Raw genomic sequence first — 25,466 nt, 5'->3', positions numbered from 1 at the left:
GTCCAGTGTATTGTCGTTGGCCCCCCAAGATGTAGGCTGCCACCACCATTGCTACATCTAAGTGGTTTTGTTGTTTGTTTGTTTTTTGACAGGCAGAGTGAATAGTGAGAGAAAGAGACAGAGAGGAAGGTCTTCCTTTTTGCCGTTGGTTCACCTTTCAATGGCCGCTGCGGCCGGCGCATCTCGCTGATCTGAAGCCTGGAGCTTCTCCTGGTCTCCCATGCAGGTGCAGGGCCCAAGCACTTGGGCCATCCTCCACTGCCTTCCTGGGCCACAGCAGAGAGCTGGCCTGGAAGAGGGGCAACCGGGATAGAATCCGGCGCCCCAACCGGGACTAGAACCCGGTGTGCCGGCACCACAAGGCAGAGGATTAGCCTGTTAAGCCATGGCGCCGGCCTGCTACATCTAAGTTTTAAAGAGAATCTGGAAATTCAGTTTTATGCAAAATCTCTAGGTTTCCTTAAATATTGGCTCTGTGTGTGTGTGTGTGTATATGTATACGTGTAACCTTTAACATATGTATGCCAGCAAGTTGCAGTGCAAATAAGTTGCATTGCCAGGTCACTTAGTCGCCAAGTTGGTGTGACAGCCCTTTCCTGGAATCAAAGCAGACACATGATAAAGTTTTCATTCTACTTAGAAGAGATCTTAGCAGATGTAACAAAAATGCTGGGTAACAAGCAACCAGAGAACATCAGGGACCAACCATTTGTTTATTAGTTAGTGTCTGTGTCTGGGTTCTGTGGGGGTTAGCTGGTCTGGGCAGGGCAGGGTGGGCTGTGCTCTGCCTGAAGCCCCTTTCCTCTTAGTAAAGGAGGCGATGAGAACCCAGTCTGCTCATGGAGACGGCAGAGACGCAGGAGTACAAGCTCATTGTGCATGGGCTCTTCAGTCCTCTGTCACACCAGACCCCCTAACACAGCATTGGCCAAAGTGAACTTGGTAACACCCAAAGTCGGAGGAGAGAGGTTCACCCCACACATGGGGAGAGGAGGGAAGGGAGTTCTAATTCTAAGCTCAGTAGTGATCCAATCTACCGTACTGGATCTCCTTATTTTTCCTTTTCCCCCAAAGAAACTTTGTATTTTTTTCCCCAGTTATTTCCCCTCCTTTTTCAGTTTTCTAATTAATAAGTTTTGATATTACCTGTCTTCAAAAACTCGAACATGAACCAACCCTTGCAACATATAAATTAAGTTGTGTGACCTTTCATTATCTCTGAATTTTCTTCCCTGTGTGATTGTGGAAGTTAGCAAAACCCATTGCTTAGAGCAAGATGCCAGGTGAGAGCTAAGAGGTGCTGCCCACAAGCGCAGTGCTCTAGGGAGGGAAGCCCCTTCTTTCAGCCCTGTGCCTACGTAGCCACTTGTGACAGCAAACAACCCGGTGGCTTTTAAGATTCTTACATTTTCATAGAGCTTCACAAGAGGTCACATAGTTTTCCACAACTGGTTCCACCCTCCCATTATTGGGATGTGAAGAATGCAAAGAACACAGATCTCGTTTGTAGGCCAAGCAGCTGATAGTCAGACCTGTCAGTTGGGATTCCTCATAGAGAAATCTGTGGGTCACTGGCACGTCGAAGAATAATGGCTCTGGGGCCGGCATTGTGGTGCAGAGGGTAAAGCCTCCCATGCGTGTGCTGGTTCAAGTTCTGGCTGCTCCACTTCTGATCCAGCTCCCTGCTAATGCTCCTGGGAAAGCAGCAGAGGGTGGCCCAAGTCCATGGGCCCCTGCACACCCATGTAGGAGACCTGGTTGAAGCTCCTGGCTCCAAACCAGCCCAACTTCCGCCACTGCGGCCATCGGGGGAGTGAACCAGCGGATGGAAGATCTCTTTCTATCTCTCTCTTTGTCCCTGTACCTCTGCCTTTCAAATAAATAAGTAAGTCTCTCTTTTTTTTTTTTTTTTTAAAGAATAATGGCTTGGCTAGTTTTTATAGTAAGTGAGCTTAAATGCCAAGGCCTGGTTTTCAGATGGACTGAGAGGAGCAGACTCAACCTTTTTTTTTTTTAATCTGTGTGGCACCATTGATTTGTCACCCAGCCCCAGAAGTTTGCAAGTGCACTGTACAAACTTGAGTCTGGGGCAGGGGTTTGTAAACTGTGGCTTCCACCTGTGTTGCAAATAAAGTTATATTGAGCACTGTCTACATGTTGAACACAGTTGTTTACATGTTGTCTTTGGCTGCTTATGCCACAGCGGCAGAGCTGAAGAGTTGAGAGATCACTCACAAGCCTCAAAGACTTCCTATCTGGCCCTTTATGGAAAAAGCCTGCTTGTCTTGAATGCGATGGTAGTTACTTAAAGTTCAAGGGCAGGGCTTTGGCCTAGTGGGTAAGATGCCAGTTGGGCCACCTGCATCCCACAGCAGAGTGCCTGGTTCCAGTTCCAGCTCTGCTCCCAGCTCCAGCCTCCTGCCAATGTGCATTCCAGGAGACAGTGGTGATGGGCCAAGTGATTTGGTCCATCCCCCTCCTGTGGGAGACCAGGATTTAATTTTTGGCTCCCAGCTTCAGCCTCACCCAGCGCCCATCCGTTGCAGGCACTTGGGGAGTGATTCAGTGGATGGAGGCTCCCTGTCCTGTGTCTCTGTCACATGAATAAATAAACAAGGAAACTTTGAAAACTACAATTTTGTTCAGCAGTAGCTCCAGATTTTAAACTATTATTTTGTAAAAAGGGAGACTGTTTCTTACCTGCCTTTTTCCTGCTTTCTTATCTCACTTTTCTTTCCTTCTATTGATTTTTTTTTTTTGCTGTTTTCCATCACTTAAACTACAGCAGAATAAACCACTTTATAAAATTGAACACTGCCTAAATTCTGTTTGCAAACTACATTTTCAATAACAGTGCTAAAACTCTGGAGAGACTTAAGAATTGTACTTCTTGTTTTCAAAAGCTTAGACTATTTACTTATTTTGTATCTTGCTAGTTAAAAATGAAGTTAAAGTATTGTTAAGATATTTGAATTATCCTTTTGACTGCATATTTTATAAATTGAAGATTTGTCTAGTCTTTGAACTCTGTTTCTGTTTTGAACATTCATATTCTAAAGAAAGTTTTTAGTGAAAACGGCAATGTGTTACCACCTTTCCCTATAGAATGAATTTTGGAGAACCACCACAACTTTTATATACCAGTGTCCATTACAGAGTCAAGAAAAAAATGTAAGTTAAAAAGAATAAACGCTTTCTTCTTGGATTTCCAAATACCTAGGGATCCATTCATCCAACAAGCTCCTGCTTGTTAGACTGGGGGAAAGGCTGGGCCTCAGAAGTGGTGGGACCCCGAAGGCTGCTGGGACACTGACGTTAGCCTCTGCTGGAGAGTGCTAGTATTACAACCACTGCGTTCCTGTCCTCTTCACTGCCTCACGTCTGTTCTTACTAAGTTCTCCCTCAGCCAGGGTTCTTCGCGAACGGGAAGCCTAAGGAAGCCCGGTAACTGCTTGGGGCTAAAGTGCTGAGCCTGTACCACCTGTGCACTGCTCTGTGCTCCAGCAATTCAGCAGGGCTTCAGGATTAAAGCCCTGTGTGGGTCTGAGGAGCATCACGTTGGCCCGCAGTGTTTTTAAACATCTATTTCTACTTGGGAAGATGTCAAGGTGTGGGAAATGAGTGAGGTCAGGGTTCAGCCCTGTTAGGATGTGAAGTTGTCTTTGTTCTTTAAGCCCTCAGAACTGAATCCATGGTGAAATTTCAGAGCAGAATCTGGAAGTGGTGAATAAGCAAACACAACCATCACTCTCTCGGGTTAACACTACAGAGTTCTGGTGGATCCTGGGATCGCTGAGACCACTGAACACACCAGACACTCCACCAGGGCTTTGCCATAACATAAGCATAAACCCCGCAACTGTCAGTTAAAACTTTGAAAGCTCGTGGATACATGGTGGAAAATGGGAAAGACAGGGAGCAAAGAATCTTTCTAGTTTGTTTTTTTCAAATTAAACATTATTTTGGGCCGGCGCCGTGGCTTAACAGGCTAATCCTCCGCCTTGCGGTGCTGGCACACCAGGTTCTAGTCCCGGTTGGGGTGCCGGATTCTGTCCCGGTTGCCCCTCTTCCAGGCCAGCTCTCTGCTGTGGCCCGGGAAGGCAGTGGAGGATGGCCCAAGTCCTTGGACCCTGCACCCGCATGGGAGACCAGGAGAAGCACCTGGCTCCTGGTTTCGGATCAGCGAGATGCGCTGGCTGCAGCGGCCATTGGAGGGTGAACCAACGGCAAAAGGAAGACCTTCCTCTCTGTCTCTCTCACTATCCACTCTGTCAAAGAAAAAACAAAACAAAACAAAAAACCCCATTATTTTGTTGATAAACCTGCAGATCCAAGACATCAAAAGCTTAGGTGCAATTATCTCTGGAATCTCAGTCTTCTATCTCTTCATTTGAAAACAACTAGAGAGGCTGGCACCATGGCTCACTAGACTGATCCTCCGCCTGCGGTGCCAGCACCCCGGGTTCTAGTCCCTGTTGGGGCACCGGATTCTGTCCCGGTTGCTCCTCTTCCAGTCCAGCTCTCTGCTGTGGCCCGGGAAGGCAGTGGAGGATGGCCCAGGTGCTTGGGCCCTGCACCCGCATGGGAGACCAGGAGAAGCACCTGGCTCCTGGCTTCAGATTGGCGCAGCGCTCCAGCCATAGCGGCCATTTGGGGGGTGAACCAACGGAAGGAAGACCTTTCTCTCTGTCTCTCTCTCTCTCACTGTCTAACTCTGCCTGTCAAAGAAAAAGAAAACAACTAAAGAGAGGGGTCAAGCACCGTGGTGCACTAGGTTAATCCTCCGCCTGCAGTGCCAGCATCTCATATGGGAGCTGGTTCTAGTCCTGGCTGTTCCTCTTCCAATCCAGCTCTCTACAGTGGCCTGGGAAAGCAGTAGAAGATGGCCCAAGTCCTTGGGCCCCTGAACCCACGTGGACCTGGAGGAAGCACCTGGCTCCTGTCTTCGGATCAGTGCAGCTCAGGCTGTTGCAGCCATTTGGGGAGTGAACCAACGGAAGGAAGGCTTTTCTCTGTCTCTCCCTCTGTAACTACCTCTCAAATAAAATCTTTATTAAAAAAAAAGAAAACTAGAGAACTGGTTACCAATGGGTGCTCCATACACTAGTCCTGATTCTACAGTTTCCTGAGCTCTCAGACCAGCACCTGGAAATCCACTGTCAGCAGGGTCTAGAATGTAGGCAGAGTTTTGTTCTGAGTTCCACCTCAGCTTTCCTTTATAAGCAGCCATAATTAGTAACTCAGACATGAGTCCTTACAAATGAACTTTATGATTTTTAAAAACATCTTTGTTACAACGTTGACTGGAAGCATGCTGCTCTTTAAGATATGAGGGTACTTCAAAAAAGTTGTGGAAAATGGAATTTAATGATGGTTATTTTAGCTGCAAAAAATGTTGAAATCCAGTTTTGCATAATCCATGAGCTGTTGGAATGACCCCTTCAGCTCTGCACGCAAGCGGATAATCTTACTGCTGTGGCCCACGAGGGCAGCGGGCGTCTGTCTGAGACTGCAGGGTAACCTGTGTGTCCTTATCTCAGGAGCTGTATTCTGTGTGAGTGGCGCCCCCTGAAGGATTTCAGAAGGTCCTGCTTGTTAGTAGGGCTTGGAGTCTCAAGTTTCTCCCCTTATGTGCAAGAAGTTTTGTTTTATGATGGCCCTCAAGAATTGTATGTGTATGGTTTGAGTTCTGTCACTAAGGCACTTGAAATTCATTGCAGTTTTGTACAGAAAGTATCCAAAAATTGAAAACCAGATTGTATTATTATGCCAGTCTTGGAAACATCTGTGTGTCTTTTAAGATTGAGTATTGGACCAAAACAAAGCCATGCTCCTCAGAAATTAAATAATTTTGTCAAACGATGCATGATCGAGGAACCATTCGCCTTTTTTACCGTGGTCACTCAGGATGCCTTCTGAAGACAGCAGCACAGATGGGTGTTACAGGCGTGTGTGATACAGCAAACGTGGGGACTCTCGCCTCTTGAGAATTCCAGGCCTTACCTTTTTCCTTTCTTTAAAGATTTATCTACGTATTTGAAAGGCAGAGAGAGAGAGAGAATCTCTCCCATCTGCTTTTTCACCAAGGCTGGGCCAGGTCCAAGCCAGGAGCCTGGAACTCCCATCTGGGCCCAAGCACTTGGATCATCCTCCACTGCTTTCCCGGGTGCATTAGCAGGGAGCTGGATTCGAAGTGGAGCAGCCGGGACTCAAACTTGCACTTCTATAGGATGCCGCTGTCAGGAGCAATGGCTTAACCTGCTGTGCCATGACACCAGCCCCTTCAGCCCTTTTCTGATGCCTTCACTTCTCACTTTCATATTTTGCAATTTCTGGGGGAGCCTGAACTGCACCACTCATCCAGCTGTTCCAGGTTGCTAACAGTGCTCTATAGAAGTAGTCCTGGTTCCCATGGGTTCTGACTCTAAGGTGGAGGTGACTAACAGCTGATATTACCAAGTAGGCAGTGGGCATCAGACCTTGCTTTACATACACTAGATTCATTTAAACTCATAACAGTTCTTTGAGTGTAGGGACTAATAGTGTCCACATTTTAATGACCGGGACAGGGACTTGGGCTAGGTTACCAAAGAGGAACCCAACTGTCTTAGTTTTCTAGAGCTGTTGGAATGAAATACAGTTGGCTTAAACACCAGAAATGTCGTCTCACAGTTCTGGGGGTCAGAAATTTCAGAATCAAGAGGTTGGCAGGGCTGCTTGGTCCCTTCTGAGGGCTGTGGGGAAGCATCTACTCCAGGGATCTCTCCTTGGCTGGTGGTGGCCTTCATCTCCCCGTGTCTCTTCAAATTCTTTCTCTGTGTATATCTGTGTGTCCAGATTTCAGGTCTACAGGAGAGAGCACCACCCTAATAACTTTGTTTTAACCTTACTGGTGCCTAAAAAGACCCTGTTTCCAATTAAGGCCATATTTGGGGAGGATCGGCATAATTTGATAAGTAACAGCAGCTCACCGTGGTGGAGCTGGGATTTCAGTCCAGCACTTTGGCCCCGGGAGCCACGCGTCCAGCCTCCACATCATCCCTCAACTGTGCTCGGTTCAGCCACGTGGAATTACCACGTCAGTGGGTCAGACGTGGCTGGACATTGGCAATTTCATGTCATTCAACCTGCCCTGTTTCCAAATTAAATCACTCATGTCAGTTTGCAAGTATAATCGCCCTTTTATGTGCTAGGTCCTGAAAACTGGAGGATACCAAAGACATGGTGTAAATGGGCCATAACCTGGAAATTTTCCATTCTCTTAAGAATTCATACTCTTGCCTCTGTCTCCTAGGCAGACAAAGCATAAACCTGCACATAAACCCTTTGGAAGCAGTATCAGTCACTGTACAGAGCAGTATCAGTCACTGTACAAAGAAGCGTCTGTTATTTTCCCCTGTGTTTCTATTCTGGCAGATACAGGAGTTTTAGACCTAGCGATCAGATGTAGAATGCCTGGGCTTTCACCAGGATGCTTGTTAGGCTCCCTGGTTAGAGATTAGAAAACCCACCTCTCTCTTGCGCCGCACTGACCCATGCCATAAAGGAGAACACTCCTAGCTCAATTTCATCCGTTTCAAAACTGGAGACTGAAGGTGAACATTTCAGAACCAGAGAGTACATCTTTAGCAGTGGTCAGGTCTAACTGCCCTTTTATATAGTTTATACAATTAAGTTTATTAAGTACACTTTTTAAAAAGTAAGCATTTGGAGTATCTCCAATGTGGTAGCCTCTGTATATGAGGATACTTCAAAAATTTTTTGGAAAATATGTATTATAAAAAGACCATTTACGTCTTAACTTTTTTTTGCACCAAAATAAACATTTAATTCCATTTGTTATGAACTTTTTGAAGTATCCCTCTTTGTTAGAGTTGGTTTTCAAGACCAAGGTAGCTATTTTAACCCTGCTTCCCTAATTGAGTTTATTGAAAAAAAAATTTCTGCCAATTCATATCACTTTTTCTCTCACTTAAAAATATTCTTTCATGACTAAGTTTGGTAAAGGCTATTTAACAACATTAGTGATCTAACTCATTTCTGCCTTCAGCTTTTTCCAAAGATTGATTGATTGGAGAGGTAGAGACACCCAGAGACAGACGGAACTCTCGTCCTCTGGTTCACTCCCCAGATACCTACAAGGGCCCTGTGTCAGGACTAAAGCTGGGAACCGAATCCAGGTCTGCCATGGGGGTGGCAGGGACCCAGTTACTTGAGCCATCAGCACTGCCTCCCAGCGTCTGCATTAGCAGGAAGTTGGAATCAGGAGCCGTGGACTGGGTATTGCGTCCCGGTGTAGGACGCAGGCATTGCGCCTGGCGGCTGGGCCACCAGGCCATAGACCTGCCCCACCTGCCTGGCTCCTGTGTCCTCTCGTTCTCCAGGCGGCAGTAGTCACTGGGGTTCTCAGAGACGGCTAGGCTGCTCTCTCCACTTGCGGAATCCTGCATACTTGCCCGCGGCGGTGCTTTAAAGCGTGGCAAGCTAACAGGACGGTGGAAAGCAGCAGTCTGCCGCGTGTTGTTGCATGCTCATGAGTGTGGTTCTTTCTTCTTTGTGTGTTGTTGGTCCCAGGTGTTCCGACCCCTAGCCAAGAAATCCTGCGGCACACGCTGAACACGCTGGTACGAGAGAGGAAGGTCTATCCCACCCCGGAGGGCTACTTCATCGTGACGCCACAGACTTATTTCATAACACCTTCCCTCATAAGAACTAACAGCAAATGGTACCATTTGGACGAGAGGATACCTGACCGGTCTCAGTGTACCTCTCCACAGCCTGGAACCATCACGCCCTCTGCCTCGGGCTGTGTCAGGGAAAGGACAGTGCCCAGGAACCACTGCGACTCGTGCCACTGCTGTAGAGAAGACATGCACAGCCTGCACGCGTCCACCCTGCAGAGGAAGCCCGCCAAGGACTGCAAAGACCCCTACTGCCCCCCTTCGCTGTGCCAGGTGCCGCCCACTGAGAAGAGCAAAAGTACTGTAAATTTCTCCTATAAGACGGAAACTCTCTCGAAACCTAAAGACAGTGAAAAGCAGTCCAAGAAATTCGGGCTGAAGTTATTCCGGCTGAGCTTTAAGAAAGACAAGACCAAACAGCTGGCCAATTTTTCCGCCCAGTTTCCTCCCGAGGAGTGGCCCCTGCGCGACGAGGACACGCCCACCACCATCCCCCGGGAAGTGGAGATGGAAATCATCCGGCGCATTAACCCGGACTTGACCGTGGAAAACGTCATGCGGCACACGGCCCTCATGAAGAAGCTGGAGGAAGAGAAGGCGCACAGGAGCAAAGCCGGGTCTTCCGCCCACCACAGCGGCAGGAGTAAAAAGAGCAGGACTCACCGGAAGTCCCATGGGAAGTCTCGGTCGCACAGCAAGACCCGAGTGTCCAAAGGCGAGCCCTCGGACGGCTCGCATCTGGACATGGCCGGGGAGAGGGACTGCGACTTCTGTGACCCACTCACCAGGGCGCCCAGGGAGGGCTGCTTCATCATCGAGCACAAAGGCGACAACTTCATCATGCACAGCAACACCAGCGTGATCGAGTCCCACTTCCCCATGACACCGGAGTGGGACGTGTCCGGCGAGCTGGCCAAGAGGAGGACTGAGATGCCTTTTCCCGAGCCTTCCAGGGGAAGCTCCCACTCCAAAGTGCACCGAAGCCACAGCCATACCCAGGACCGGCGGTCCAGGAATGAGAGATCCAGCAAAGCCAAGGAGAGGTCCAGGTCGATGGATAACTCCAAAGGCCCTCTGGGTGCTTCTTCGCTAGGGACGCCTGAAGACTTGGCCGAAGGCTGCAGCCAGGATGACCAGACCCCCAGCCAGTCCTACATTGACGACAGTACTTTAAGGCCCGTCCAGGCTGTGGGGCACCAAAGGGTTCACCTGGCATCCACGAGTTACAAAGAGGTGTGTATTCCAGAAATAGTCGGGGGCAGCAAGGAGCTTCCCAGCGCGTGCAGCCTGCTGGAGCCAGGCAAACCGCCCGAGAGTCTGCCATCCTACGGGGACCTCGGTGCTTGTCCAAGCAAAACAGCTGCCGATGACTATTTCCAGTGCAACACCTCCAGCGAGACGGTGCTCACGGCCCCATCACCCCTGGGAAAGAACAAGGAGGACCACGACACTCTGACTCTGGCAGAAGGAGTGAAAAAGCTGTCTTCCTCTGACAGGCAGGCCCCCCATTCCTCCCGGGAGCCCATGGGGCACAAGGAGGAGTCCCCCAAAGGGCTGGGCGGGGGCCCGGCTGCTTCCGGGGGCGTGGCGGAGGCCGTGGCAAATGGACGCCTGGTCCAGCACCACAGCACCGAGCCGGGCGGCCTAGACAAGAGGAAAGAGATTTTCAGCAAAGACACGCTCTTCAAGCCTCTTCACAGCACCCTGTCTGTAAACAGCTATCACAAATCAAGCCTGTCCCTCCTCAAATCGCACCCGAAGAGCCCTGCCGACACGCTGCCAGGCCGGTGCGAGAAACTGGAGCCCGCCCTGGGGCCCTCGGCGGCACAGGCCATGCCCGCCTCCCAGCGCCAGCAGGAGTCTGGAGGGAACCAGGAGGCCTCCTTCGACTACTACAACGTCTCTGACGACGACTCGGAGGAAGGGGCCAACAAAGACGCGGAGGAGGAGAAGGGCAGAGACGACGTCGGCACCATGCAGTGGCTCCTGGAGCGAGAGAAGGAGAGAGACTTGCAGAGGAAATTTGAGAAGAACCTCACGCTCCTCGCCCCGAAAGAGACGGACAGCAGCAGCCATCAGAGAGCCACGCATTCGGCCCGGCTGGACAGCATGGACAGCAGCAGCATCACTGTGGACAGTGGATTCAACTCCCCACGGTAGGGCGATGCGCAGACACCTGCCAGGGCCCGGGGCTTTCTGCAGCTTAACCTGCAAAGTTTCTGATGTCACAGGCTCGGTTCTGTGAGTGAGGGCCGAGAGCTGTGCCAGTCGTTAACAGCCTGTTTCTGACTTCTCTTTCAGGAATTGAAACAAAAGTTTCTGCAGCTGTAGAGATCACCAATCTGGACTGGTGGGTTGGCTCCTCCCCTCACACTCGCGTCAGTCCAGTCTAACTAAGACCAGCCTGCCCCAGAGTTTTTCCTCCTGTGTTCCTATTGCCAGCACGCGGAGGGAAGAGGGTGCTCCTGTCCTTCCTTTTTGAATGGAAGGAGTAGTCGCTGAGGGAGAGGGGTTGCGTGTCAGTTGATGGCTGCTGCGGGGAGGGTCCCTCTAGTGAGAATAGAAGAGCAACCTCACAGATTTCCCAGTGGGTCTGAGGTCACTGCCACTTTGATCCGTACTCTCGCTGCAGCCTGCCCCTCTCGCTCATACACCTCCCTCTCACTGGCCCCGTGTCTACGGAGAAATGGACTCCCCAACGCCCCTCCCCCCAAACAGAGTTCAGGGACCTGTGCTGGGTCAGATCGCAGCATGGGCCAGCCCTCTTCTCCTGCTACAGAGTGGATTCAGTCCCTTCAGGTACTGCTTGAGGTTCCAGTTTAGTACTGAGTTGACCGTGGAGAGTATGGGATGCCCCTGGTCACGTCCAGGGCACAGACATTCTTGAGGGTTCCAAAGCAAGCAAGGGTCCTCTGCAACTTCCTGTTTTCTCCTCAACTCTTCCTTCTCCTCTAAAAGCAACATGGGGCCTACTTCTCTTCCTAAATTCTACTCCAGATTGGTGACTCTGAGATGCAGAAATACGACTGAGATTGACATACCTCAGCAGCGGAGATCCCCAGCATGCCATGATACCCAGCTAGGCTTACATAGGCTGTCATTCATTTTTATTATTGAGTATTAAAATTCATTCTGTTGTGATCATTCCACTCTATCTCTGGGTAATTTGGTGACAGAGTGTCCAAAAACCAGAAATGGGAATCATTTATCTGTTTGCCCCATATGAGGGCTTTTGTTACTTAAAGGACATAGTTCTCGATGATGCCGATGATGATGATTTTGGACGTGTGGTTTTTTTTCCAAGTTAACGTGTGTAGAGGTCTAATGTCTAAACAGACATCAGAGATGGCACTCTGGTTAAAGTGGCCGGGAGACCTCTGCCTGTCCCTTGAGGAGCCGTAGGTGGCACGCATTCTGAAAACCATTGGCCTTAAATGACATTCCTAAGCAATTATTTTTGCTAAGTGATTTTTAATCCTAAACCAAATCTTGATTTATTTTCCAACTTATTTTGTCTGTCCTTTTCTTCTTTTTGTCCTGTGCTACTCTTTTTCCTCTAGAATTCCTGGTGGTGGGTACCAGAGAAGCATAACTGAAGGTCTGTAACCACAGCAAAGTTCAGAGCTGTTGCCTATGGAAGGTGTTGTTGGTTGCCTGTATCTTTGTATTCTGTGGTTACTCCAGACAGTTGCTAAGGAGATGTTGGGAGTCATGGCAGTGGCTTCTAATTCAGAACTCTAACCTGCATTATGCATATTGAAAATTTTCGCTTGTTTTCAGGGGTAAACAGAAATAATCAAACAATTGAACTGGTAACCTTCCCTCCCCAGAATATATTTTATTATCTCAAAACTTGGAATTCAGAATGTAGAATTTGTGACTGGAATTATTTCTTGAAGTGTTCATTTTCATTTCCTTAATAGTGTATTTACCATTAAATGCTTTTTCTTGGTAGATGATAAATAGGGAGACAGACTTCACACATTAGCCACATGTCTACTAATACTGGGTAGAATTTTCTCTATAGGAACACATAGGTCACCCATAAATTTAATGCAGTTAGAGAATCTACAGAACAACTCATAGTTAACACCCTTTCATATTTAGTATCTGTTAGCTTCTAGGTGACAAGCTTGTTTTCTGTGCACAGAAGCGAATCCTGTACGTTGCCTTTCTAATGCCTAAGGATGTTCCCCAAAGGAGAGTATAGAGTCTTCGTCTGCAGCACGAATAGGTTTATTGTCAGAGAGCACGGGCCTGCTTGTTACCTTTCCGTTGCTGTGAGACGTGGGCCTCTCATCCAGGCCGTTCATTCGGAACTTTCTGTGAATAGTCCACTAAGCAACCAAGGCTCAGTCAGCAGAGATTTTATGACCACTCTGCAAGATTTCACACTGGCCCAGAATTCACGTTCAGCCACATTTCCAAATTCTTTAGTCCCATTTGTTGGAAGCTAAAGGATATCAGAAAATAAAAAGGGTAGAAACTTGAACTATGTGATAAAGTCTAATATTGAAAATGACAGTTCTTGACATGAAAAGCCTGCTGTACTAAATCTGAGGCCAGAAGTCAGAGCAACCAAAGGCTTCCAGGGATGTATTTGTGCTGTAGAAGCTTGGGTCCAAGAGAAACACATGCGTGCAGGAGGGTGAAAAGCAGAGCTACCAGGTTTTTTTTCCTGACTACAAAATCCTGACTTCTTGTTTTGAAGGTTTAATTCCATTAACTGTCATTAAAAAATACTTTTAAATTCAAGGAATATTTTCACTGATGAAAAAAAAGTAAAAACTACTCTTGTTAACTTTTTCATCGTAAAATCCAGGCCCTCAATATGAATGTCACAGACTATACTCACTATTATAACAGTGAAGTGTATTCTTTGGAGACACAGGAATACTGTTTGTATTTATAATTATTAGTGTGTTGGCTATAGTCAAAACATCCTACATCAGGGACAGCTCCCAACTTAGGTGATCAGTTGTATTGGTAACTGCTTACAGTGCCTTGTATATGCTAGGTCCTCAGCAAACATTAAACCCCTTCCTTAAAAGCTCATCTCAAAGTACATCCCTTGCATCTTAAAATTCCATAGAAGTGATGTTATCACTAATGTCTGGATTTCCGCTCATCCACAGTAGCTACTGACTTCGTTAGTATATGCTAGATGTATAACAGAGGTAACTTATATTTTCCTGGGTTTTTAGTTTACAAGCCCTTTCTTGATGCTTGCTTCTTCTTTGTAGCCACCCTGTAAGTAGATAAGTCACAATATAACTCTTGCTGTCATAGAGATGAGGACATCAAATACTGTAAAAAGTTACTGTCATGATTAAGAATGCAACTGAAGTGTGTCCTGAAATCCTTGGGCTTCGGTGGGTTTATTGCCCTCCCTCCTTCCTCTCCCTGACTACATGCCTCCCTTATGGCTCTGGGAAGCCACTGATGAATTTTCTTGGGGAAGGTGTCAGGCAGGTAAGTAGGTAAGTCTAGCACTTTCCATGTTTTCAGTGATGAAATTTTGGAGCACTCGTCAGGTATGCTGTTAACTTAAAGAGAACTGGATTTGTCTCCACTAACATATTAAGCTTCTGGAAGGTTCCGTCTACGTTCCAGAAAGTAGGTCTAGCTGTCTTTTTGGTAGCCAGTGAACAAATTGCCTTTTAAATCATTAACTCTTAGGCTTGGCTTCTTGGTGAGAAGCAAACTCAGAGTCAAAGGATTGGAATTAAGTACCTGATAGAAAGGACTGCCAAGGTAGAGGATTCAGACACAAATGCTCTCAGCTTAGGACGGGAATGAAAGAGAAGGGGAGAAGACGTCTCCATGTCGTAGTCTGGTCCATTGAGCGGCTTTAGCGGGCTTGAGTCGGTTATAGGGACCAGCTCTCCTAGAATGTTTTTTGGAGTTTGAATCTCCTCAGTGAGGTAGATGTTTTGAGAATGAGTGTGGCCTCACTTTCTCTGTAAACTGGGAAGTTTCTCAAAGCCACTTTGAGGAAGACCTTGACCGTGAAACCCTATTCAGTTCTCCTAGTCAGGTTCAGTAATCTTACTTCTGCAGTTGTCTTACACACTTGAAATGTTAAATCTTCTAAATATCTTTAAAAGTGTCAAATATTTCTCATTTAGAAAAATTGGAAGAGAAATTGCAGTAATAAGGCTTTTAAACTACTTCCGTTCTATACAACTCCTTTTAAAAATATTTCTACCAAGGGTACAGAAATGAAAACTTCACAAATGAATGAGAAAAAATCTAAGATCTTTTATCTGAAAATAAAATGTATCTTAACTCAAATGTTAAAATTTGAAACAGAGCTAGAAAGTGTTTTAAAAGGATTTTATTCCCGTCAGTGCAGCAAATTAGCTAGTGACATTCGAAGTCCACCAAAGTCAGAATCTGCTAATCAAGAATGAAAATGGAGTCATTAGGGTAAAATGACAGTTTATCTGGAGCAGTTTTGCCCATTAATTTCCAGTCTGAAATGAAATCACTGTAAAGATTTATCTATGAGCATTCATTTTTAAAACTAATGTGATAGCAATCTATCACATCACATTTTGAAGTAGCTTGAATGTGGAAAGGAGGGAAGACATTTCCAAGAGCACTGAGCTGCTTAAAAACCCTTTTGTCATTCGTGTGCCCCTGATGATGACATGTCTCATGACCACACGTCGTGTGTGCATAATCAGTTGAGATGTTTATGGATGGGACGTTACAAACCGGCAGAGGAAATCCATTAACTACCTCACTTGTTCCTCCTCTGGGGCTCAATATATAATTATTTATGTTCGAAGCAAAACAAAACCAAACCTTTTTACTCTTTTAGTACTCGGGAGAGCCTGGCTTCCAACACATCCAGCATTGTTGAAAGTAACCGGCGGCAGAACCCTGCTCTGAGTCCGGCCCACGGCGGAGCCGGGCCAGCCTTCAACTTCCGAGCCAGTACGGATCCCCCAGGCAACGAAGCTGAGAAACTCCAGAAACCCTCCAACTGCTTGCAAGCTTCTGTTACTAGTGTGTGATAGTCACTCTGCCTCAGATCTTCTGTCTCGTTCGATACGGCCAAGTTTACGACACTGGGACTGACGTTTACATCTTTGGAAAGACAAGCATCTCAACCACAGTTTTTGTGCTTACTTAAACTGTGCTGCTAAGTAGGCTAGGGCAAAACGAAATCCTTATTTCAGAGTATTGCTTTTCACATTTTTGGCTCTGTAGCGACCGAATAGCAGTAGGGTGATATGTATACTTTTGCTTCTCTAACTGTACCTGAGCACACGTAGGAAAGTCTAGACACTGTAAGTGTGATATGCATTTTCAATGTCATGCAGTTGCCAATTCCATATTAAAATGCCACAGATGAGTGTTGTTCCCGGTTTGTGGTTAAATGGCACCACAGAACTGATCCTTGACACTTCCAAAACCAAAAGCAAAAGAAAAAAAAAAATGCCCATGCCACCACGACATATCCAGTGCAAGGGTCTACTTAGGGAAATCCATGCCAAACTGCCCAGCAGGGACCACAGCCCTCTGTTTGTGAATTGTTTCCACACCAGTCATTTTTCACTGAGTTCTGTGACGCTGTTTCGCAGGAGGCCGTGGAAGTGTGTCAGAAGGGGTCGCGAGGGAAACACTGGGAGTGCTGGCTTTCAGGATCTTGTTTTCAGGTGTGACGGATGCTTGTGTGATGTTGTAACCTTCCGTGGTCACAGGCAGGAACATACAGGACCTTGAATCTGAAGTGGACAAAGGAAGGGAATCCCAATTTGGATGGGGCACAGCACTAAGTGCTGAAAGAGGTCGTGTGGACTTGTCAAAGGTTTTCATCAAACCTTGAAGGAAGTTTGTTTCCTCCTTGTGATTCTTAGGATGATCCTATCTTACGATAATAGATACGATAATTAGTTTGTTTAAAAGCAAAATGTTTTTTGTGATACAAATGAAGAGTATGGCCTGAGGATGCTATTCTTCCTAATGGAAGGACAGAAATCTATTTTATGTAGTTTTAAATAGAATGCCTAAATTAGGCGGTGGGAGATAATTTTTAGTGGTTATAGGAAAGAGCAAATTTAGGGAGAGTTGAACTTCAGGCCTTTTATTCCTGGGAAGATACCTATAAAGAAAATTTTAGAAGTAATTTTTGATCAGAAATACACATATGCCCATGTAATGAAAAACAGAATGTGCTCATTCTGCTAGTGTGGTATAACCATAATTTGTACTCCCCTGAAATTCATCGGAATAACAGTTATGCATACATGAACTATGCCAGAGTAATGTTTACAGATACTTTGTGACAAAGTTCAGGAGGCTTGTTTTAGGTGGACGCGTACCCAAGGAGCCCGAGTCATTTCAGATGGCTTTGTCAATGTTTTGCTTTCGCTGACAGTTGTCTTGTTGGATACAGAGACCGGGCAGCAAAGGGGTTAGAAACAATTAAAACGTCAGTCTCCTAGGAAGGAGACATTCCAGAGTTCCATGTTTTATTTTCCAAGAACAATGGGCTAACTCTGTACGTAGTGGAAAACAGTTTGCAAAAGGGTTACCTAAGATATGAGTAAATGGTCTGACCTAAAGTTTTATTTAGTTTAGTGGCATGAACTGGTTTTGAAGCCATACATCATAAAGTATATATATATATATATATCCAAAAATCTAAAATATTTTCACCTCAGATTTCAGTAATTGGCACAAACTTTGTGAGACACTTCTGATTCCATCTTGGGTTTCCTCACTAGCAGTATGTTGAGAGGTGCAGACCGGCATGTAGCCAGACACACTCCTGAAGCACTTGAATACTCACCATGCTTTGCAGGTATTTGGAAGTGCAGCGGATCAAACTGGACTCCTCAAGTTTGGCATAAATTCCTTTTTTGTGCTTATTGTGGTGCAACTTAAGCACTTTGTTAGTAAACTCCCACACCGTCGAAATGCTGAAGGCAGTTGGTTTCAATGCATGCCTTATTTCCTCCAAGGCATGCCTCGATTGCTTAGAATGCATCATTCGTTCGTCTCACTGTTTAAATGTGCCCAGAAGGAATGATAATGTATCTAATAGACCTCATAGTCTGTTTCCTTGGGGAGTTGTATACCAGATGATTATTAAGTTTTCCTGTCCAATTCCATTTTTTTCCAAAAACATGATCTCAAATTTTTATCATACTATCAGTTCATAAATAACGTAACCATTGCAACAACACATCAGCCTTGAGTTGATCCTTGAAAGTGGCCACAAAATAATCAAATGCTGTGCAAAACAGGAAAGGAAACCATTAACGTTCAGGAGAAGCTTTGAAATGGGAATTAGTCAGTATTTCACAGGAAATAGCTTCACAGAAGACACTATTCAAATAAAACGTGTACACTATTTGCCTGATGTTATGGGGTATGTGATTTAAAAAAAGCAAAAAGCCTCCCTTAGACCAGCAGCTCTTAGCCTAGAAAATGATGGCCTGTAAATATAGATGTACGACGTAGAAATGCTCCCACCTGCATCTAGTGGGAGCTTCCTGGGGGAGGGGTGCTGGCAGGACACGCATGACAAACGTGATGTGTGAGGCTCTCGGGGCCCAAACCCTCAGGCCCTCTCCAAGCTTTGCCAATATCCTTTTCCTCCAGTGAAATCACAGCCTTGTGTTACCTGCCTGCTTAGCTAGTCCTCGAGCTTATCAACTGAAAGGTTTACAAAACTGAATCTGGTTGAATCTCTGTAGCATTCAACTTGAAAGGGTCAACACACCTGTCGGCATTTTGCACACTTCTGTATGATGATACAGCACATTACTTTATGGTAATTTTTATTTTTACATATAACTACCTCCATAAATTTGATGAAATGGCAGCAGTGCGTTCAAGTGTATTGTTCAGAAAAGCAAAGTTTAAAACTTTCGTAAATGTTAGGCCATGGCATTCTGTGTGTGTGTGTGTGTGTGTTAGTGATTGTCTCTGTGGACTCATGGCTTTTTCATTGCCGTGGTTTTCCCTTACAACATTATTTGGCTTTCAGATGTAATCCGTCTTCTCTCCCCCATGAAAGCTCACTTGATTTTGCTACGAGTGAACAGAAGTCTAAAAATTCTTGTCTTTCCCCTCCTCTCTATTCCTGCTAAAAGTTCTCTCTGGCACAGAGCCAGTTGGTAAACATAGTTTGACAAGCTATATGGAAATCTGATTTGAATTCTGGGTTTTCAGTAATGGAAGACACACAAGAAGTTTGGGTGGCCAATTTTGAAGCACTTTGGGTCTCTCCACCTTCACTCACATGCTACCACAGCAAGCCCAAACTTCACTTTAATGAAACGAGCTGGGCTATATATTCCACACTTTGGTTAAATAATTTGTATTCCATTTTCTATCGTTTGTGCATCTCAGGGGACCTTAATGACCATATGAAAAAGGCGGGGGTGCCGTCAAATAGAGAAGTAGAAAAGCTGAGAGGGGAGTAGCTAGGTAAAAAAAATAACAAAGTACTGCTTCTCTGCTGTTGGGAAGTTCAAGTTCAGGAAGCATACATTGAAAGTTAATCTGGAGTAGCAATGATCTGAACACCAGCTGTTCCCAAATCTCTCTCTCATAACCCAACCAGCATTTCTAAAATGTAAATTTAAACCCTATTCAGTCCCCAGGGAGGGGAGAAACCTGTTCAATGGAAACAGAAGCATTGCTCCCTTTTTAGGTTGGCACAGCTTTGTAAAATTCTACCCAGGATAAACCACTTATCACCACAAAGTGTACTTGAAAGCAAAGTTTTTAACTTAAATTATAGGCATATTCCTCACAATACAACAGTGATCACTTTTTTAAAAAAAAAAAATCTCTCCATGTATAACATGAGCAGTGTTCAGAGCTTGGTTAAGAAACCAACAACAACTGATGATGACTTTGCACAGTTCATTTTGGGATCTCAAAGTGCTTCCAAAGCATTCAGATTCACAAACAACTAAACACAGTGGGTCATATTTATAATCCCCATACTTGAATAAACAAAAGGGGTGACCTCAGACCACCCAGAAACACAGTGGCAGCTATCAAGATCTATTTTCTATCTGTTTGATAGACCTTCATGGGAAATCACTAAATACAATGCTATTTTTCTGATGTGTGCTAATAAAGTCAAAGAAAACAAGTGCAACTTTACACCTTTGTCCATTTTCATTCAAGAGGTTCAGGGTGCTTGGAATTTTGCAGCTTAGCACACCTTGCTGGCATCAGTTGATGAAGTGGGAGGTTAGCAGATTCACCCAAGTGTCACCCCACTCAAAGGCAATCTAGACACACACCCTTGTTTACAGATTCACGCTGGGTCTAACTCCTGTGCTAACATGACTGCTCCTGGCAGTGGAAGGTGCTGAAACAAAATTTTAATTAAAAACTTTATCAAGTATTCTTCTGAGTGCTCTGAGCACAATAGAAATTCAGTCCTAACTATGGAGCCCTACTTTGGAGGATCTAGGTTTCTGAGGGAGCTGGTGGGTTCTGAGTGTTTTCTCAGGTTAGGAGGTACACGATCCTTCACAGGGGTCTTCAGCAGACCACGGGGCGGTCATGGAACCGACCAGCAGTGCCCTGCCAGGCCACCATGGACCCTAACAGAGGCGATCTCTCCTTCCCTCCCAGCCTCCGCCTCATTCCCCCCACACAGTCGTGGCTGTTGTCAGTCATTTAGGGCTTGGGGGGAGTTAGGTCCCAGGAAGAATGAATGCAAAACCCATGGTGAGCAGTTTGCTTTGGGATCATAAAATGCTGGTGAGGAAGAAACGACTATCAGTGTGAGCTTTGCCAAGTAAGATCAGAGAATCCGTTGTCATCCCATCCCTCTCGCAGAAGGTTTTTACAGCATTAAGACTAAATCCAACATTTTTCCATAGATTTTTCTTTAGGAGACATCTCGTAAATTATGTATATGGAAAAAAAAAATGATCCATTTTCCTCGTGTGTTTGAAACAGACGTTGGCGTCTCCCTGCGTGTTTTGCAGCAGCAGCAGCCCCAGAGGTTCCCAGTCATGGCTCCTCTGCCATGGAATCCTGTGTTGTTACAGTTGTTCTATGACTTACAGTTGAGGGTTTGCAAGCCTCCGAATTCTACAAGGCTCCAGGGGGACCAACCCTCTTCTGATTGCCTCATGTGAGTTACAGGGCTTTAATCAGCCATTGCTGGCTTCAAGTGTGAACACACACACCTGACGCCAGCGAGGGAATGGGGTGTTTGCAAGTGGGGAAGCAAAGACTGTGGAAGGTTAGAAGCTTGAGTGGGCCTTGTACAGCTGCCCACTCCCTGTGCAAAGGCTGACCCTGACACCCCCAGTTCCCGTACTCCCACCAAAAAGAGGTACCCAACCTGAGACCTGAGCTCTCCGTATCAGGCCTCTGCCGTTCCAGGAAGTTGATCTTGCAGAACACACTCAGCAGCTCCTCCCCTTCCTGTCCTCTGAGCGCCTCCCTCCCTGCCTCCTTCCTAGACCCTGACACAACGCCACGGTTTCCACATTGGAAGGGCAGAATGCTGTGCAGTGCTGTGCACACACGCTGAGTTAGGAACAGCTGCCCGGGGGTCACCTTCATGTAAGTATTGACAGCTACAAATTAAAGTCCTTGGAGCAGCTAACACAGATACTACTTTCTAGAAGAGAACTAAATGTAAACGTCAAGTTTAAAGGGATCATAATTCTGCAGGTATCTTTCTGAGTGACTGTGACTATTGCATTAGGGTAAATGAATTAAGAAGTACAAGTGGGATTTACTGTATGTTAGAAAGGAGTTTTGCAGCCAAGACTGCCTTGAATACAATGTGTTTGCACTGAAAAAAAAAATTTTAAATTACTTGGTCTCTGGTTGCTGTAAGGTCATCCAAGATGGATGTTCTGTTTATATTGTATAGTATTTCATATGAAATAATTACGGTTCATGAAACGTCTTCCCTAATGTTACTGATTTATAACAGCACATTTGTAACATGGTTTTTATCGTGTCAGTGTACCATATTGTAAATGATGATTACTTGTCATGCTTAGTATAATAACTTAAAAGAAAAAAAAAGGACAGGGATTTTTGTAAGTCTATATTTGAAAGTCCCTCCATATGGTAATATTGTGTTCATGTTGTTTATGTAGTGTTGTGTGAAATATCCATTTTGGATTGTGTTACTTTTTAAGATATTAAATAACATTTGGTTATATGTCTAAGTGGAATTTTTTTTGGTATGTGAGAGAAAACATTTCAGGTGAGATAAATTTACTTCTCTTCAGTTGATATGATTTCAAAATAAATTTTTCATGCATGTTCTTTATTATTAGAGCTTTTGAGTTAAAACAACTAAGAATTGAAATTTCTGATCAAAATTCTTTTCTCTAGGAATGTTGAAAAAAATCATGGCTAATTTTTAACCATTTGAATTTAAAACATAGTAAAGGTTAGAGTTAGAGATGCATATAGTTGTTTTCTGTAAAGTTATACAGTAATGTGTTGAGTTGTGGGGTTTCCCTTTTTTTTTAGCACTTAACATCACAATTTTAACTCTAGTCATCACTAGGAAGCTGTTCACATATTCCAGCGAGGCCTTTACAGAAGTCTGGAGTCCTGCTATGTTTTATTGCCTTCAGAATATATTATGCAATCAGCTCTCCAATATGGGTGCCACATTTCAGATACATTCAGTAGCTCAGGCTGAAACTATTCAGAAAAAGTAAATTTCATCTGAACTGAACAGTACAGACTGGTTTTGGTCATTATTCCCTACTTGATAAAGTATAGCAGCTATTCACCTCTAACACACATTATTGTTATTTACATTGAATTAAGCACTACAAGCAATCCAGAGACAATTTAAAGAATAGAGGAGGTGTGTAGGTTCTGTGCAAATACCACAGCATTTCCTGAGGGAAGTCCTGGAACGAATCCCCAGCAGGTGCCAGGGGACAACTGTGTATTCTTTGATTCTCCTTGGTGCACCAAATCTTTGAAGAATGGACCCCATTTCTTCAAGCCAAAAGTCATTTGCTGTTAAGTGAAAGATTCTGCTAGACAACACCATTTTTTGTCAAAATCACTAAGGAACCTGACTTTCTTGGTAAGAACACCAAAAGACTTCCAAAAATAGTTTCGAATGGTAACGGTGTCTTTTGGGTAAGTGTAGAACGTCCAGGATGATGACCTTGAAGAACAAATCTTATTTTCGTGGAATGCATTTGTTTTAAACCGTTTCATCACAGACACTTCCTTTTGCAGGCATGGCCTTGGAAAGAACAAGCATACTGGGAGTGTCCTGGGCGTTCTTGTCCAGGACCCAGTGCTGCTCTGGTGTGGGAAGGTTTGTTCCTTTCAGAACAATCGGTGGACCAGGCGAGTGGAGGAAGAGCGGTGACCGAGAAGGAAAGCAGGATTCCGACTCCTTGGAGAGAAGGGTCACAGCTCATAAAGATCTTTTCTTTCCAAAGGAAATGGTATGGTTTTAACTTATTTTTAAGTATTTAGAGTTGTGGGTTTGTTTTTTTTTTTCTTCCCCTTTCTGTAAAGAAAATCCAAGCAAGAGTACTCACTACTTTCCTCCTAACCTTTTGGTGGCTGTGAAATTTAGAAACATTGGGTAGTAAAAAGAAGCCATTCACCTGACTTTAATAACAGATTTAACTGTAAAAATTTATCCCTACTGTGGGAATACTTGGATTTAGTGATAGTCCCCCTCTTCAGGCTCAGTGTCTGCAGACTTTTCCTGTCAAACAGATAGTTTATCATGGAGCAGATGAACAAGTGCATGATTAATATATTCATATAGCACACGGCTCCATGCACATAAGAATTTCAAGAAAGCTCAGGGCACCTGCCCTCAAGATAAGGTGGATATCGTGTGTTTTGGTGGATCTTAAAAGGAATTACACTTGGAGTATGATGTTAAGAGTGGGAGACACAATTTGTTAGATAAGCGAGGCCAAAGAAGTTCCTTTGGAATCCAGACGACCAAGTCAAACCACAGTCAGTACTCTCTGTCCTTGGGATCAACTAACAGTGTAGGTTTTATCAAGGGTGGATCAAAAAAAAAATTGCTTTTAGTCGAGTCTGTTTTGAACTTATACAGACTTTATTTCTCGTCATTGTTCCGTAAGCGACAGAGAATGACCCCTCATACCGCGTTTCCATTGGTTGCATCAGGAATTGTGAGTAACCTGGAGCTGATTTAAAGTAGACAGGAGGATATGCACAGGTTACATGCAAATCCCACACTGTTTTACAAAAGGGCCTTGAGCCCTTTCACAGATCTTCTTATCTGTGGGATGTCCTGGAACCAGTTCCCCACAGACGCCAAGGGACAGTTATACTGGAGTTCAGTCACACACCAGTTCTCTCCTTCTCACCTAGATCTAGGACTTTGGGGCTGTTCTGTGCCGATCAGATGGAATGAACATCTTCTACCCCGAGCTGGCCTGTGCTGCTCTGGGTGACCGTTCCGATGTGTTATTTAACCAGCCCCAAATGCCAACAGATGAATTCCTCCCAGGCCAGCTTCTCTCATTTCCTTTGTTATAAGCCTCCATGCGGTGTTTTTCTTTTGTACTACTTTGGGTTTATTTTACTTTATGACTCTCTCCTTCATTTAATATCAAGGATTCTGATTTGTCTGTTACTATCCTATTGACATGGAACTCAGTTCTTGGTCTCAGGGACCACAGTTGACTACTAGCATTTTAAACTCATGGTTATGTTTCCTTACTGTCCTAAAGTTCGCAGAGCACGATCGTCCCTCAATCTCATTTCCACTCATTTTTGCATAAAGAGCCTTTTTTTCTCCATCACTTCTATGGAAATCTACCAGCTGGTTCATCAGAGCCCCGATAAATTGGCAGCTTGCAGATAGGCACAGTTAGATAGATGGTAGGTATATTATATTAAAGATCTTTGCATTCTTGTAGTTTCCAAGTGACAATGAAACCAAAGGAGGTGTCGTGTGAAGGGGCTGTTGTTTGACTTTCCTGCGACTCCCTTCTAATCATGTGTTGAGAATTTATCTTGAGAAATTCTTTTTGGACCTTTTTATACCTGTGCTTGAAACCAGCACATGCCATTCTTTGTGACTGTGGGCAAAAATGTTTCCCTGAAGGGCACTTTCTTAGCTTTTCCCAGCAAGATGGCGTTCCCAGCTAGAAGCCAGTCATGTAGATGCCGCAGCCGCTGGGGGCAGCATCCTGCTGTCCCTCTCCACTGGCTCATGGCATCTCTGTGCTGTTCCGTCGCTTCTGACCGAACATTCCCCTCCATCCTCTCTTGGTTGGTCTGGTGCTTTTCTGTGACTAAGGTGAGTGCCCCTGCTCTGTTCAGTGTTCTTGGATTCTCCTCTCCTTCGAAGTGAGTAACAGCTCAATGGTTCCAGTGTTTAGGGATCGTAGGTCTGGCCTGCACAGTGTGGCTTCACATGCCATTGTCAGTAAGACAAGAGTGACAGCTAGCTGACAAATCTCAAATGGATTGCACATAGGTCTTTTTGTTTTTCCTCCGTAGGTTGTTTGAGGTCAGCTCATCAGAGGGCATCTGGGCTGAATGTCAAAGGATCCCTGTTCAGACTAGGAAGGTCTCAAGACAGCAATGACCTTACAAACAGAAGGTGCCATTTCTACAGTTATTCGCCTGCTGTGTCTCGTCTTTAAAAGGGAACCGATGAGGTAGATGGGTTCCAGGTGGCCCCATAAAAAGTTAAACAAATGAGTGTAATGAGAGAACATCTTTTTAAGTTATTTATGTATTTGTTTGTTTGTATTTGAGGGAGGGAGACGGAGAGTTCCCATCCACTGGTCACTC

At 45.1% G+C, this 25,466-nt stretch overlaps 1 protein-coding gene across 9 annotated transcripts in view; it reads left to right on the top strand.

The window, feature by feature from the left end:
* Positions 1-21,791, top strand: part of STOX2 (storkhead box 2) — a 253,967-nt gene extending 232,176 nt beyond the window's left edge. For 7 of the 9 annotated variants that reach the window (XM_062213217.1, XM_062213212.1, XM_062213213.1 and 4 more), the window contains exons 3-4: positions 8,575-10,837; positions 15,508-21,791. In XM_062213217.1, the coding sequence (XP_062069201.1) occupies positions 8,575-10,837; positions 15,508-15,703 (2,459 nt within the window). In that variant the 3' untranslated portion in view covers positions 15,704-21,791. Of the gene's footprint in view, positions 1-3,116; positions 3,172-8,574; positions 10,842-15,507 lie in introns of those variants that run through there. The other 2 variants (XM_062213221.1, XM_062213220.1) reach the window with 2 other exon arrangements.
* Positions 21,792-25,466: the final 3,675 nt, after the last annotated feature.

The sequence above is a fragment of the Lepus europaeus genome, chromosome 16, assembly GCF_033115175.1.
Source record: "Lepus europaeus isolate LE1 chromosome 16, mLepTim1.pri, whole genome shotgun sequence".
Taxonomy (NCBI): Eukaryota; Metazoa; Chordata; class Mammalia; order Lagomorpha; family Leporidae; genus Lepus; species Lepus europaeus.
The sequence above is the reverse complement of the archived record's forward strand: the minus strand, read 5'-3'. Positions and strand labels throughout refer to the sequence as shown.